The 15,249-nt window shown below is 35.9% G+C and overlaps 1 protein-coding gene across 1 annotated transcript in view; it reads right to left on the reverse strand.

The window, feature by feature from the left end:
* tbcd (tubulin folding cofactor D) overlaps nucleotides 1-15,249 on the reverse strand; it is a 41,142-nt gene that overhangs the window by 10,566 nt on the left and 15,327 nt on the right. Inside the window, exons 15-28 of the mRNA XM_065242490.2 lie at nucleotides 6,476-6,533; nucleotides 6,216-6,245; nucleotides 6,039-6,124; nucleotides 5,403-5,483; nucleotides 3,284-3,357; nucleotides 3,081-3,198; nucleotides 2,916-2,976; nucleotides 2,810-2,832; nucleotides 2,692-2,723; nucleotides 2,404-2,466; nucleotides 2,219-2,295; nucleotides 2,035-2,116; nucleotides 1,821-1,939; nucleotides 156-247 (exon numbers count right to left, since the gene is read on the reverse strand). Coding sequence (XP_065098562.2) covers nucleotides 156-247; nucleotides 1,821-1,939; nucleotides 2,035-2,116; nucleotides 2,219-2,295; nucleotides 2,404-2,466; nucleotides 2,692-2,723; nucleotides 2,810-2,832; nucleotides 2,916-2,976; nucleotides 3,081-3,198; nucleotides 3,284-3,357; nucleotides 5,403-5,483; nucleotides 6,039-6,124; nucleotides 6,216-6,245; nucleotides 6,476-6,533 — 996 coding nt within the window. The remainder of the gene's footprint in view (nucleotides 1-155; nucleotides 248-1,820; nucleotides 1,940-2,034; nucleotides 2,117-2,218; nucleotides 2,296-2,403; nucleotides 2,467-2,691; nucleotides 2,724-2,809; nucleotides 2,833-2,915; nucleotides 2,977-3,080; nucleotides 3,199-3,283; nucleotides 3,358-5,402; nucleotides 5,484-6,038; nucleotides 6,125-6,215; nucleotides 6,246-6,475; nucleotides 6,534-15,249) is intronic.

Below are 15,249 nucleotides of genomic sequence, written 5' to 3' on the forward strand. Positions count from 1 at the left end.
CACAGGACACATGGACATGCAATACAAGATGGGACAGAGCAGTGGCGTGAGACATTCATGAATTTCAGGTGATGCAGGAAGGAGCAGGCGTCGACCGTGTAGGCTCACACTAAGCTGTGGCAGACTGGTTATTCAAGACATAAGGTGTTACTTACTGAGACATGGCTGTGGCAGCGTCCCTCCTGGCTTCTGTAAGACTCTCCTGTTTCTGTGCCACTCTACAGGCTGCCTGAAGCCCAGGTAATATCTAGGGAGTATGCACATGCACACTGTGACTAACAAGTCTAATGCATTTACAGTTATCCAGTTTGTAGTGTCTTTTAACTTATAAAATTAAATATGACTGATTTTAAAAGTAGTCTTACTCCTTAAATATGGCAAATAATTAAGTATTTAAATATCACAAATCTTTTAATAGCACAGCGAATAGGATCAAGGGGTTTCAATTGATTTTTATATACTGTAAATACAGCCAGAAACGTACTGTAAGCCTACTGTAAACATTGTAGCCTAAAGCCCAAAAAAGTATGCGAACGGTCGAATGCAGAGCCTTGCAAAATATTGCTTATTTGACTTATTACTTGATGCATGCGCATTGAGACAAAATGCATTGCATCGCCTCCTGGGCTACTACATACTACATTGTCCTGTAGGCGATTTTAATAAATAAATTTAATAAATAGAGTCACTCGCTCTGTACGTGGACCCCTAAGTACACAGAAATAAATTATACTTTCGGTTTTAAGGTTAAACCAAGAAACCAACTTTAAAGCACCGATAATGCGAATGGTTGAACGTAGAGCCTGGCAAAAATATTGTTTATTTGACTCGTACATGTACACAGATGTTCGCTCATGCACATTGTAACAAAATGCAATGCATCTCCTGGGCTACATACTACATTCTTCTGTACATGCATGTGCGACCTTCAATGTACACAGGTTTCAAAAATCCAGCGTCTGTGTACAGCATGCATGCACTTTTCTAAGAAATATAATAGAGTCATTTGCTCTGTACGTGGAGCCCCTGAGTACACAAAAAATTGACTATACTTCGGTTTTAAGGTTAACCCAAGAAACCAACTTTAAAGCCACGAGTATGAGAATGGTCGAACGTAGAGCCTTGAAAAAAATATTATTTATTTGACTCGTACATGTACACACGTTTGACGCATGCACATTGTAACAAAATGCCATGCGTCTCCTGGGCTACATCCTACATTCTTCTGTACATGCATGTGCGAACTACAATGTATGCGGGTTTCAAAAATCTGACGGTTTGCATATGCTTGCCATCTACTTATGACGAAAATTGAGTACACCAAAGAAATGGACCAGACTTTGGCCTTATGGTTAAACCAAGAAACCAAATCTAAAGTTTTTTCACACACACAAAAGTACGCAAACTGTTGAATGCAAAGTATAGTTTATTTGATTCGTATGTGACCTGCGTGACCTATGCTGTGCGCACACTCGAATGAAGGAAATGGCGTCTTAAACCCAGTACGCTGACCAAATGGATCACACTTCAGCCTTAAGGTAACAAGCTGTAGTGGCTGAGACTGTGTCAACAACAGCTGTTCCTACATGCCTCATCAGTCACAGCTTAATGGAAAAGGGAATGAGACATCTCAGCTACATTTTGCCAAAAAGCATGTGGGAGACTCATACGAAATTAGAGAAGTTTCGATAGTCTGACAAAAAAATAAGTGCACATCATCAAAAGCACATCGCATAATTTTCAAAAGCTCTGAATACTTTCTATAATATATATACACAAACACGAGCTAGTGTAAGCCAGAGAGTGTTGAGAGACCCTACCTGCTGCAGTTTGCCGTGTATCATGAACGGAGGCAGTGAGCCCAGGGCGAGAGCGCAGCCGCAGCGGGTCAGAACCTCAGGACTCTCTAGTGCTAATAGGTATTGTCCAATCAGCTGTTCTGTATGGCGAAAAATGCACATACATACACCAAAAAGTTAAAATATGACATTGTCAACTCAACCAGAGCTCATTTGCAACTAATTTCTCACGTACCTTGCATTATCTGATCAGCTACCCCTGTCTCAACCTGATAATATTGCAGACACAACGCTGCCAATGCTGAAACTGCGGCATCCTTCAGAAAACACACACACACATGCAATATAAGCTACTGATAAATTTCCAAATTAACCACAACCGGTAAATTCAAGGTAAGATTCAAATAGAAATGAGGTACCTGTATACCCTCTCTGGCCCCACTGGAGAACAGATGAAGGTGCTTTAAGCTGTCGTCTATCAACCACTGCCAACCAGCTTCAAAACGAATCACAATACACATTAATCATGTCGAAAATCAATTAACATCCAAAACCCATCAACCTATATGCCCTGGAGACATATGTGATAATGTGGGTGACTTACTTATGACTGGATCACCTTTAAAAGGCATCTTAGAGAGAGAGAGCTTTTCAATGAGGACACAGACTGCAAAGAAACAAATGGTGTAAAATAATGTTTTTAAAGCTAAATCGTTTGACATTTTACTTTAGAGTCAGAAGAAGTCAGAAGAGTGTGTATTATACTAAAGTACATTACAATAATACTCATTCCCACAGGATCTCTCAATCGTTAAAACAAATTTAGCTTATTACTCCAGCATAAAAGCGTCATCAGTGCTACAAAATAACTATAAATCATAATTTTATTCACCTGCTGGTCTCATGAGCTCTCCACCAAATCCCCTAGGGTAAAAAGAAGTATAGACAAATTAGCGCCCATGAAAAGCTTTGATGTGAATTACTTGGCAGTTTATGAGGCAAGTGCCTACCTGTACTGCTTTCTGTCAGCGAGCTGCAAGTGAATGTACATACGACAGGTTAGTGTCAATAAACTGACTTTGTTTTATATTTGAAACTAAGACAAACACGAGAGACCTTTTGATGAATGCCCTTAAGGCCTTCAATAGTTTCTGAGGATAGGAAGTCAGTCACCGACCTATAAAAACAATCAAATGTTTTAGAGCAAGTAACATTTTTAGGTCACACCATGATTTGAATTCAGGTCTGACAGGGTAACCAAAAAAGGTGACTGGGTGTGACCTATTGTTCTGGATGGCAAGTTCAAAGAGGGCATGAGTAATCTCAGCGCAGGCCAGTATCGAGCCGTGACGGGCTTGTAGGTCCATTCCTGTCGCCATGGGCAACAGCTTGGGTAAAACTGAAACACGAAAAAAGCACGATAGGTCATAGAGCAGAATTACGTGAGATTGTTCATATGCTTAGACTCGTGAAGAAGTACTTACCGCTGCTGGCCATGTATTCAGGGGCACAGACTGTTAAATTGTGCAATGCTTTGGCGGCTAGCTCTCTGATCACCCTGATAAATTAAAATAAAGCATCAGGTAAATGCCACGAATGTAAAAATCTAATAAAAAAACAACACACAAATGTCAATGTTCTGGTAGAGCATTTTGTTAGCATCGCAAAACATCTTGGGTTCGATCTCAGGAAACACACATATTGATTAAAGGAACAGTATGTAAGAAATTTATATCAATTAATCATAAAATTACACTGATATGTCACTAAACATTAAGAAATCATTTTCATTTCAAATACTTATATCACTCACAACAGTGGTCTGGCCAGGATATTGTCATTTAAAAAGTGGAGTTGCAGCCCTCAACTGATGTTTATGTTGTCATTTTGTGTATTGGCCACCAGTTGTGTGATTGCAATACCAGTTTTAGCCACAAGTTTTGCGATTGCAATACCAGTTTTGGCCACAATCCTACATACTGTTCCTTTAAAAATGTGTGTACCTTGTAAAACTCTGTCGCTTTGGTTAAGGGCTGCAACTAACGATAATTTTCGCAATCGATTAATTGTCCGATTATTTTTCGGTTAGTCGACTAATCGGATATAAAACCTAAATATTTACTCATTTTATTACAGATAAATAAGGCACTAAAATAGGGTATTCATGTGTAGATGTGTAATTTTCAAAGTAAAAAAGCCACACACTACTTACAGAGTTTTACTAATATAATCTTTTGCTATTTTAAGCCTTAACCCTTTAATTGGCGCAGCCCTTTTTGAGTGAGGGGTGGTGAAAAGGGTTATGTACACCTACAAATAAATTTCTTTGGTTTAGAAGCTTAAATTTGGTCTTGTTTTAAAGAAAACACTTTGACATTTTTTTGGACTTGTCTGGAGGTGAACAAATATATATATATATTTATAGCAGTTTACATTCATTTGTAATAAATAAATAAAAATGCAATATAGTATTATTTTTAATCCAAAAAATTATCAACAAACTGAGGTTTGCGGAGTACTCTTGTCATAAATTAATAAATTACAGTTACAGTTACTGCATTATTATTATTACTGTTAAAAGGTTTTGAAATATGAAAACTACATTCTTAGACCTTTCCAACAATATATAGTTTGTTGTGATAGATTAACATTTACATGAAATATATTGAAGTAAACTTGGCTTTTGAGAAGTAAAACGACATCTTTAAATGTCAAAATAATAATAATAAACAAATAATAATAAACAAAACATATTGAGTATACAGGGATAGACTGAGTGCTGGTGAATAAATTTAGCCACAAAATAATAAACTTATTTTAATCTTCAACTTTAGACCTTAATGGGGTGGTTTCCTGGACAGGGATTAGCTTAAGCCAGGACTAGGCCTCAGTTTAATTAGGAAATATAACTAGTTTTAACAAACATGTCTTACTAAAAATATTACTGGCGTGCATTTTGAGGCAAAACAAAGGGCATCAATGTATTTTAAGATATGTTAGTGCAAGTTGTTTTCAGTTTGGACAGCTCTTACATTTATTTTAGTCTAGGACTAGTCGAATCCCTCTCCGGGAAACTGCCCCATGTATGAGTATTAAAATTATTCATTATTAGCAAAATAAAGAAGGCATATGATATGACAGTAATATATCCTAAAGTGTTACTGCGTTTTTACAGTAACAAAAACCTTGATTTGCACCGTACTTTAGAACAGATGCTTAGTTTGTGGTTTATTACTATTTTATTAAAAACCCAACAACAATTAAACAAATGCAAACTCACTTATATTTAAAGGACGAAATTAAACCTTTATTAACCAGCGTTCTTTTGCGCTTTTGCTTCCATCATTGTCTAGTCGCGCGGTGAGATGAAGAACGTATTGATAAACGTGTAGCTCGCGTTTTATGAAGAAACAGCGCCTGACTTTAATTATAAGTGCTCAGCTGGTGCTTTATGAAGCAGACGTGGATGAGCAAAACGCCACAAACCAAATAATCAATAATGAAATTTATTGTCAACCAATTAATTGATTATTATCGTTTAGTTGCTGCAGCCCTACTTTGGTTTAAAGTGTATGACAAGTGTATAAAAATAAAAATTCTTACCCATCCCAGTGATTGACTTTCATAGCCACCAAGTGATCAATTAATGGTTTGGTGTATTCTTCAAAACTAGCAATGTAGACACTGAAAAACAGTTTGGTTTTAGTTTAGTTAATACATACGTTCTATGAGCAATAGAAAGGACTATTAGGAATATGCAGGCTTTGTTTGCTAATGTACCTTTAGGACACATATGTAAATGAACTCAAACTGCCTGACCTTTTCAAAAGTAAAAACTATATGCATTGTAAACAAAGCTTACGTCAATATCATCTATTTCAAGTTCGTTAAATTGCTTTCAGGCTGAAAGTTAGTTTCAAGTATGGCTCTTTGCTCCCTAAGGCTAGAATTTTTCACATTGCTCTTTCTTTAAGTCGGGATGTCACAGTGAAATGGTGACATTTTTCTGAAGGGTGGGCCCTTCCTAAAGCTGCTGCAGTGTTACCGCTGCTTCATTCACCAAAGCATTTAAAGCATTCAAAGCATTCAAAAAACTGTTCGCAGAATCGGGCTGTACAGTACGATTGATCCACCTGACCCTGTAAAGTATACATGGTGTACTCAAAGGCATAATGGGGAACAATTAAGTATGCCAAAACAGTTGTCAGTCACACATTATAGCTCCTCTTTGTTTCTCACCTGATAGTCAGGTAGCAGTTATTCAGGTTACCAACCGTGAAGTAGTCAGCCGCTGTGAGAATATCAATGCCATGGGGGAACGTGCCCTGTGGAGACAACACATCTCTGAGCATTAGACAACCATTGCAATAAGTGCAGGTGTTTTCATTGGACTTTGTGTATTGAATTTCTTTTTACCTGTCTGCCCACATTCTCTTGGAAAGCAGCCTAAAAACAGAGAACGCAAAACAGATATTATATTTCCCAAAATGTCTTATTGTATGCACTTACAGAAGGTGAAATTAAAGCTTAAGTGTGTCATTTACTCAATGTTAAAGTACTCGTCCTATCCCAAAAGTATATGCCCAAACCACCACTGCATTAATAGGGGTTAGACTTCCCCTAAATGTGTAAACACAATCAAAACATTTAAAGAAAGTATTATGGGATCAACTCACAGAAGCAGCTTTTCTACAGGTGACGTTCCTATCAAATAGAGTTGTGATGACCAGCGCACTGTGGAGGTAAAGTAGAGGCCATCAGAAATAAAGATGAGGAAATATAAGCCAACATACTGAGGTCAAGGACATCTATCCATCCATCCATCTGTACATCTATCCAATTATCTATCCATATGTCTGTCTGTCTATATCTATTTCTGTCTGTAAATCCATCTGTTTGTCAGTCTATCCATATATTTATTTGTAAATCTATCCGTCTATCCATCTATCTACATCTGTCTGTCTGTCTATATATATTTCTGTTTGTCTATCCATCTGTCTGTCTGTCAATCAATCTATCTATTTGTACACCTATCCATCTATCTATCCGTCAATCCATCTATCCACATCTGTTTGTCCATCCATCTACCTGTCTGTCTGTCTATCCATCTATGTATTTATAAATCGATCCATTTATCTATCCGTCCATCCATCTATCTACATCTGTCTGTCTGTATGTCTATATCTATTTCTGTCTGTCTATCAATCTATCTATTTGTAAAACAATCCATCTATCTATACGTTTATCCACATCTGTCTGTCTGTCTGTCTGTCTATCCATCTACCTGTCTGTCTCTGTATCCATCTATTTATTTGTAAATCTATCCATCTATCCATTTATCTATCCATCTATCCACATCTGTCTGACTGTCTATATATATTTCTGTCTGTCTATCCATCTATCTATTTGTACATCTATCCATCCATCTACATCTGTCTGTCTGTCTGTCTATCTATCTATATCTATTTCTGTCTGTCAATCCATCTGTGTTTCTGTCTATCAATCTATCTATTTGTACATCTATCTATCCGTCTATCCATCTACCTGCATCTGTCTGTCTGTCTGTCTGTCTATATCTATTTCTGTCGGTCTATCCATCTACCTGCCTGTCTGTCTATCCATCTATCTATTTGTACATCTATCTATCCACATCAGTCTGTCTATATCTATTTCTGTCTGTCTATCCATCTGTCTGTCTGTCTATCAATCTATCTATTTGTACATCTATCCATCTATCTATCCATATATCCATCTATCTACATCTGTCTGTCTTTCTATATTTATTTCTGTCTGTATATCCATCTACCTGTCTGTTTGTCTATCCATCTATCTATTTGTACATCTATCCATCTATCTATACGTCTATCCATCTACATCTGTCTGTCTGTCTGTCTGTCTATCCATCTACCTGTCTGTCTGTGTATCTATCTATCTATTTGTAAATCTATCCATTTATCTATCCATCTATCCACATCTGTCTGACTGTCTATATCTATTTCTGTCTGTCTGTCTTTATCTATTTCTGTATGTCTATCCATCTATCTATCTATCTATCTATCTGTCTGTCTGTCTATTCACCTATATATTTGTAAATATATCCATCTATCCACATCTGTCTGTCTGTATCCATTTCTGTCCGTCTATCCATCTATCTATTTCTTTATCTATCTATCTGTCTATCCATCTATCTACATCTGTCTATCTGTCTATATCAATTACTGTCTGTCTATTCATCCATCTTTCCCTCCCTAAAAATCTGTCTTAAATTAAGATGCTTTTTCTTGAGGAGCAAATGACCCAAGAAAATAAGTGTACACTGTAAAAAAAATCCGTAGAAATTACAATGTTATTGCAGCTGGGTTGCCGGTAATTTACCGTATATTTAAATTTATGTTATTTACTGGCAAGTGTTTGTTCAAAGTTAAATAAATTGTAAATATTAACAAGTCTTTATCTTTACAGAATAAAACTATACAATAACAGCCTCACGCAAAGCATTCTGGGATCCAGAAATCATCATCAACCTTTTTCTGTTTTTTTGCTTCCAATTTTGTTTCCCAGAATGTTTTGCTTGATGCTGTTTTTTTTTTAGTTTTTTTACTCTGTAAAGACAAAGACTTGTAAATGTTAAATATTCATTTAACTTTGAACAAAATGTTGCCAGTAAATAACATAAATTTAAATCTACGGTAAATGACCGGCAACCCAGCTGCAATTTCTACGGATTTTTTTTTACAGTGTAGTTTTTAGACAAAAAATATCAAATTTAAATGATTTTGTGCATAAAACAAGCAACAAAAATGGGTTAAGCTAATTTTTCTTGAATTTAGTGTTTAAGAAAATGCTCAAGATTTTTTTGCTTACCCCATTGGCAGATTTTTTGCTTGTTTCACAAAATCACTTAAAATGTATATTTTTGGTCCAAAAACTCGACTTATTTTCTTGGGTCGTTTTGCTCATCAAGAAAAAGCATCTTAATTTAAGAATGTTTAGATATTATATTTATATATCTATTTCTTTCTGTCTATCCATTTAAAATATTTTTTGTAAAAGTGTTATCCATTAACCATGATCTAGCTATCTACCATATATATACTAGGGATGGGAACGAGCACTAGAGAACATGAACATGAATTTGAACTTAATATAAATCCAAAAATATTTAATATACGTTTTAATACAACACTGATTCTTGAAACTTTGGCATAAACATGTCCCACTAAGAAAAGTGTTAATTCTGTTGGAAATTAATAACATTTTCATGAAGAAAAAGAATCAATGTTATAATCAGGGGGTCCTTTGCACATATGTAAGGTTCTTTTATAGGTTTATTTTTTATTAATTTAATGATTATATGCTGGCCCATTGCCTACAAAATCAGCTGTCCTCGGTTAAGAGATAACCATTTCAACTTGATTAAAAAAGCCAAAAGTAATAATTGAATTGAATAATATATTTACCACATGAAAGAGTACATTGTAATATGTATTAAAAACTACAAACAGTGAGTTTTGAACAATTTTTTACTATTATTTTGTGATTGCTCAAAATGTGTCCCACATATTCGTCACCACCGTCAGATATTTATAAAAAGCAATAAAATTCGACAACTACAGGGTCAACTGCATTCCTGAGGACCCCATTTTCAAACCTTCAGCTCTACTGCATGCTTCAAGATCACTCAAGCTCCTGTATGTTTGATATTTTCTCTTAAACTTCTTCATATTTTTGGACACTGCTACTGTGACAACCATAACGTCAACAGCGTCATCTTTGTAAAATAAATATTAGATTAGATTATGAAATAAATGTATCATTTTTAAGAAGAGGTCTGAAGTAGCTAGCAACAGAGGGGAATCAAGATGGCTAATGTGAACAACTCATCGATTTTTTTTTATCTATATTAGGTTTTTGTCACCACCGTCAGATGTCACCACCGTCAGGTTTTCTGTCTTTTCTGTCGGGTTTTATGTATTTTAGGAAGTTATGATTTGATATTTCTTCATCACAGTGCTCAGGATTGTTATTTTTTGGACCAAATATTTACATAAAGTTTAAGCAAGAAGCCATTGACTTGAGTGGTATACATTTTGGAATAATGAGGCCAATGTCACCACCGTCAGATTATTGTCACCACAGTCAGAAGGAGTTTTATTTGTTTTAAATGAATATGCTTACAATATGTTTCTTCAGTGCTGTTGAGTTATAAAAGTAATAGTCTCTATTAATACAAAAATATGTTTATTAAATAAAAAATTCATAACTTTATTTAGGCTTAAAGTAAATGTTGTATGAGTAATAACTGGAAAAACGCCTATTTTATGAAAAAAATACGAACAGGGGAGGTTTAATAAACTTAGTGCTGCTGTATTGCATACCGTATATCGCATATCACATTATTTAGCCAGTTAACGCATTTTTCTTCAATATCATGCAGCCATATCAGATTATCTTGCATGTCCTGACATATCACTTACATTGATTTCATTCGTTTTACAGCCTCAGGTGACACACATTACCTATACCTGTATACAAGCCCCCTCCATCCCTCATTATGACACATATTCTTAAGAACAAGTGCGTCCTGCTCATCTATTATTTCAGCACCCCCATCAGCCCGTTTCATTCTGATTTCCCTCTTTTTATTTCTGTGTGAACGTGCCCGCGAGGTATTCCCATCATCACTCACAGCCTGGGAGAATAAAGTACACAAACATACACACACACAACCCTACGGGCTTAACACTGCCGCACTAGTTTCGATAAACAACTGATAGTGGCCTCGAGCAACGTAAAACGGACAGAGACTTGAACGTGCATGCAAAGCTTGCAGTGCTACAGTTATCTGTTTATAATAACATAACAAATTACAACATAGTTAATAATAATAAAAATGTTCTTCTATACATCAAGCAATGAATCAGCCAATCATTTAAATCTTCGGTGTGTGCACTGAAACCCCAAAATGAATGTTTTGTAATCTGCCTCTTTATATCATCTTGAATCTACTTGTTTCCTTCGTCAAACTTGAAAAGGCAAATTTTGAATATTGTACAATGAATTTTTTTATTCCAGTTACAGCAAAAGGGGAATGCGACTTTCAGGTTTCATAATGGACACAAAAGCATAAAATTGTGATAAAAGTGGTCATAAAACAGCTTTGTGTACGTCCTTTATTTTTCATAATATTGTATATAATTTTAAAATGTATGTACAAAGACTTTCCAGAATGGAGTAAAAAAAACAATACTGTAGTTTCAAGCAATGACACAGTTTCTGACAGCGTCAATATGCAAACAGAAGGAACCCTTGACTGGTGATGAAATTAAAACAGGACTCGACAGGCCTAAAGCCTGTGTGCCAAATGGCGACCGAAACCCACGACAACAGGCGAAACCTGGCAGCAGTTTGGGGTTAGGGAGGAGGAGGGAAGTTGCGGGGAGGGCGGACAAAGTCAAGGCGCAAAGCAAAGTGCACCGTCAGTTACATGCAGGCCTACACTTGTCCTAAACAGGGAGGGGGGAGACAAGTGCAACATCTTTCAGCTGTCATTCTCGTAATATCATTACGTTTGTATAATGACTGAAGGACTTACTGTTAAACATGGGAGGTAAAAAAACACTTTCTGCTGATGAAACTATACTTCCTCGAGCTGATTCACCACTACATCACTAAACACAGCCGAAACAAAAATCTGAATCGACATATTTTGAGTTTTGATAGAGGTGAATCCTGCAGATTCTTGCATTATTCCAACCAAAAAATGAAAAAAAATAGAAATTATGCCTAATCACACTAAATTTTATTTTGATGGTTGGCTAGTTTGATGATTTAATCCAATAGACAACCACAAGTCCAGTTTACAGATATTGCTCGATTCCCACCTTTTGTGCAAATCTATTGGATGCTTTCATTTGATTTTATGGTAACACGTTAGTAAATGCATTAACTAACAACAACAAACAATGAACAATATAGTTTTTACACATTTCTTAATGTTTCATTCATAAACTTGTGTTACAATTATTACAATATTATTATTAATGGACAATAATGTTGCAATACAATTATTCATGTTAGTTCATGGTGCATTAACTAAATTTAACAATTACAATGCTTGATTTTATAAATGCATTAGTAAATGATGAAATCAGCATGAATTAAGATTAATAAATACTGTAGAACTATTGTTCATTGATTGTTCAGGTTAAACAATGCAAAACTAATTGTTAACAAATACAACCTTATTGTAAAGTAAAGGGCGATTTATTGGTGCATCCCTACCTCTAAGTATGAGCAATAACAATAATACTGATATTGTCTGGGGCAGTCGTGCCCTTATGGTAGAAAGTTGGGCTTACAACCTGAGAGTTGCCGGTTTGAGTCTCACGGCTGGCAGGTTGCAAATGAGCAAGGCACCTGTCCCCAAATGCTGCCCGGGCACTGCAGTAATAGCTGCCCATTGCTCCAGGTGTGTGCGAGTTACTATAGACAGTTTTAGCAGTAACAACATAAAAAAAGTGGCTTTAGTGGAACACACGTAACTTACGGTAAACTCTGCAAATAATAAATAACAACAAAGTCCTTTTAAAGTAGTTTACTTATATAACAAGCAAAATGAACAACATGTAGATTTCCTCGGAAACCAAAACATTTATTATTTCCAACGAGGTATGTTCGAGAGTTCAGTTTAGGAAATAGTCAGACCATTAAACAAACAGAAACCGGAAGTAAAGTTCCGACCAGACGCGTCATCGCACCGCATGTGCGTCCGATGAAACTGTCTATTCATCACACTTTTCTAGCAAGCAACACCACACAAAACCGTAATAGCAATACACAAACGATCTATCTGTCTGTCAGTCTATACAGTACTGTGCAAAAGTCTTAAGGGGTTCGCACACCGGACGAGAAACGCAGCGCCGCGTTGCGTCTAGGACAACTCGGAGGTATCGTACGCCGGAAGTGCACATTAAATAGCGTGGACTTAGAGCTGAGCATCCGGTGTGCGACCCCCTTTAGGCCACCAACACCAGACATGTTGCTTTAGAAGTTTTAATGTCAATCCATATTTATTTTTCAATCTATTTCATTAAGATACAAACAGAAAATACAGGAAATATGTAAAACAAAAGAATTTCAGGACTAAATGTTTTTCTTTAGGCATCGTCTGCGTTTAGTGTGACCTCTCTTTACACTAAACACATTTTGAGCGTTTTTGAGCAAAGTGAAGTAAAAAGACTAATTTCTTTAAAATGAGGATTTAATTTTATTTAGGTTTAAGAGATCCTGCAGTTTCCTGCTATTGCTCAAGATGAAGGGGGGTTTTCCCTAAAAACTAGACACATCAGTTCATATTTTTATACAGTTTTTAATACAATATACACATTTCCTGTATTTTCTGGATGTATTCTATTAAAGAAACTAAGAAAATAATTATATATGATCACTATAACATTGCAAAAACAACAAATCTAATTCGGCATGGTGGCCTAAGACTTTTGCATATTACTGTTTAATATATATTTCACACTATCAGACATTGGCTGATGGTTTAAAAACAGCCGATGATCAGGGCAGATTGCATTTTGGCAAACAAAAGAGGCATATAAATGCATTACTGTGTGATTATTTTGAATTGGGTAACAATGACAACAGAATTGCAGTTTGTACACCCTGTACCTCTAGGATTTCATGACATAATACTTAGAAACAAGGAGTAAAACGCAAAACTATCGGTATCGGTAGATGTAATCGAATACTGGTAATTTTGTATTGGTGCATCATTTGTTACCATCTATATTTCTATTCGTACATGTAAATAAAAATGATTCAATATGAATATTTACTGTACACAAAATAAAAATCTTTCAAGCCGTACGTGTATACGTGTATTCGTACCTGACCGTTTCGGTACAGGGATTTCGGCACGGTGCACATGCACACCGAATGGCCAAATGCAATCTTTTGTGCGCATAACATAGGTCAATTTCGGGTTTCCACACGAACATATTAAGTGGCGGAAGTCTCCACGTTCAGCGCAAGTTTTCTGATTTTTATTTACTTAGTTGTATATTTGTTTGATTATTGATGTAAACGTTTACGGGGCCCCTTACGTGTTGCGTGTAAAAGCGCGTGTTCAAAATGTGTCAACGCGCTGTTTTGTTCTTTCAAAAGTGCGTGAGAGGTTGCGCGTCTTCTGTTGCTACGCAATCATGAGCCGCGCTTTCTGTGACAGCGAGAATAACGGAATGCGTGATCAGATTTTTCATCTGAATCCTCACGTCAATCATATCATTGTCACAATGTGATCAGTTCATCTAGTCGGGACGGAGAAGAGCTGTAACCCGGGCTAAAGCTGTTACTCAGCTGCGGAGGGGTTTGTTGGTTCAAGTCACAGCTTACATTGGCGACACAAGCAAAGATTAGGAGAAACGTGCAAAATATAAAAGATGGCTATGTATGCAACTCACTCATTTCAATATGAGTGTATAAGTATATCATCATGTTGCTTGCTATGCAGTTACACATAGAGCAGTAATATTATTTTTATACAAAGATGGTACATAACCAAAAATTTAGGCTAATAGGTCATAAATGTATTCAGGAATTGAATTTGTTAGTTTTTTAGTGCAAGGTTTTAGTAGAAAAGGTTTAAGAAAGGATTTACATACTGTTATAAAATCATGTAAAAAAGTATGTTATTTAGTGGAGAAGTTTGCAGCAGTATTTTATTTATTATTCTTTTTTCATTTTATATATATTTTATTATATTTTAATAAAAAGTTTTTAAAAAAAGTGTAAACAAATTGTTAAAAAAAAGTTTATAGTAATAAACAACCTGAAGTTTAATGTTTGCATTTTTTCCCTTACTGTACCGAAAATGAACCCGAACCGTGGCTTCAAAACCGAGGTACGCACTGAACCGTGATTTTTGTGTACCGTTACCCCCCAACTGACTATCCTCTGAAATAAAATACATGGGTCTTATAAACACTGTGGATTTGTCTGTATACATAACTGTATTAATATAACTGGCATACATCTGGAATTTATTCAAATCTGCTTCCGTTTTCACCATGTCTTAACCGGTTCTAGCTGCAATTGAAACCAATTTACCTTTCAAATTACTAACCGTTTAGTCATGTTGTAAAGAAAGCACCTTCCTTACCATTACATTTAGGCCTAAAAACATAATTCTTTATCTTTCATCATACAGTATTTACAATGGGTTTGCAATCTAATTGTACAGTACAAAGGCCAGTTTCTGGTTACTGCTCCTTATACCACACCAACAGCTGTAATGTACAACACATGTGTAGATTAACAGACTACCGTGCACTTTTCGGCAGGGATAGGTTGTGAGGAGGGAGAGGTGTATAAACTGGTTTTAAGGCAGTAAATAACTCTAGCCGGGTGAACAGGTATGAGAAGAGGCTGTTATGAAGAA

Source organism: Paramisgurnus dabryanus, chromosome 3 (assembly GCF_030506205.2).
Source record: "Paramisgurnus dabryanus chromosome 3, PD_genome_1.1, whole genome shotgun sequence".
In the NCBI taxonomy this organism is placed as follows: Eukaryota; Metazoa; Chordata; class Actinopteri; order Cypriniformes; family Cobitidae; genus Paramisgurnus; species Paramisgurnus dabryanus.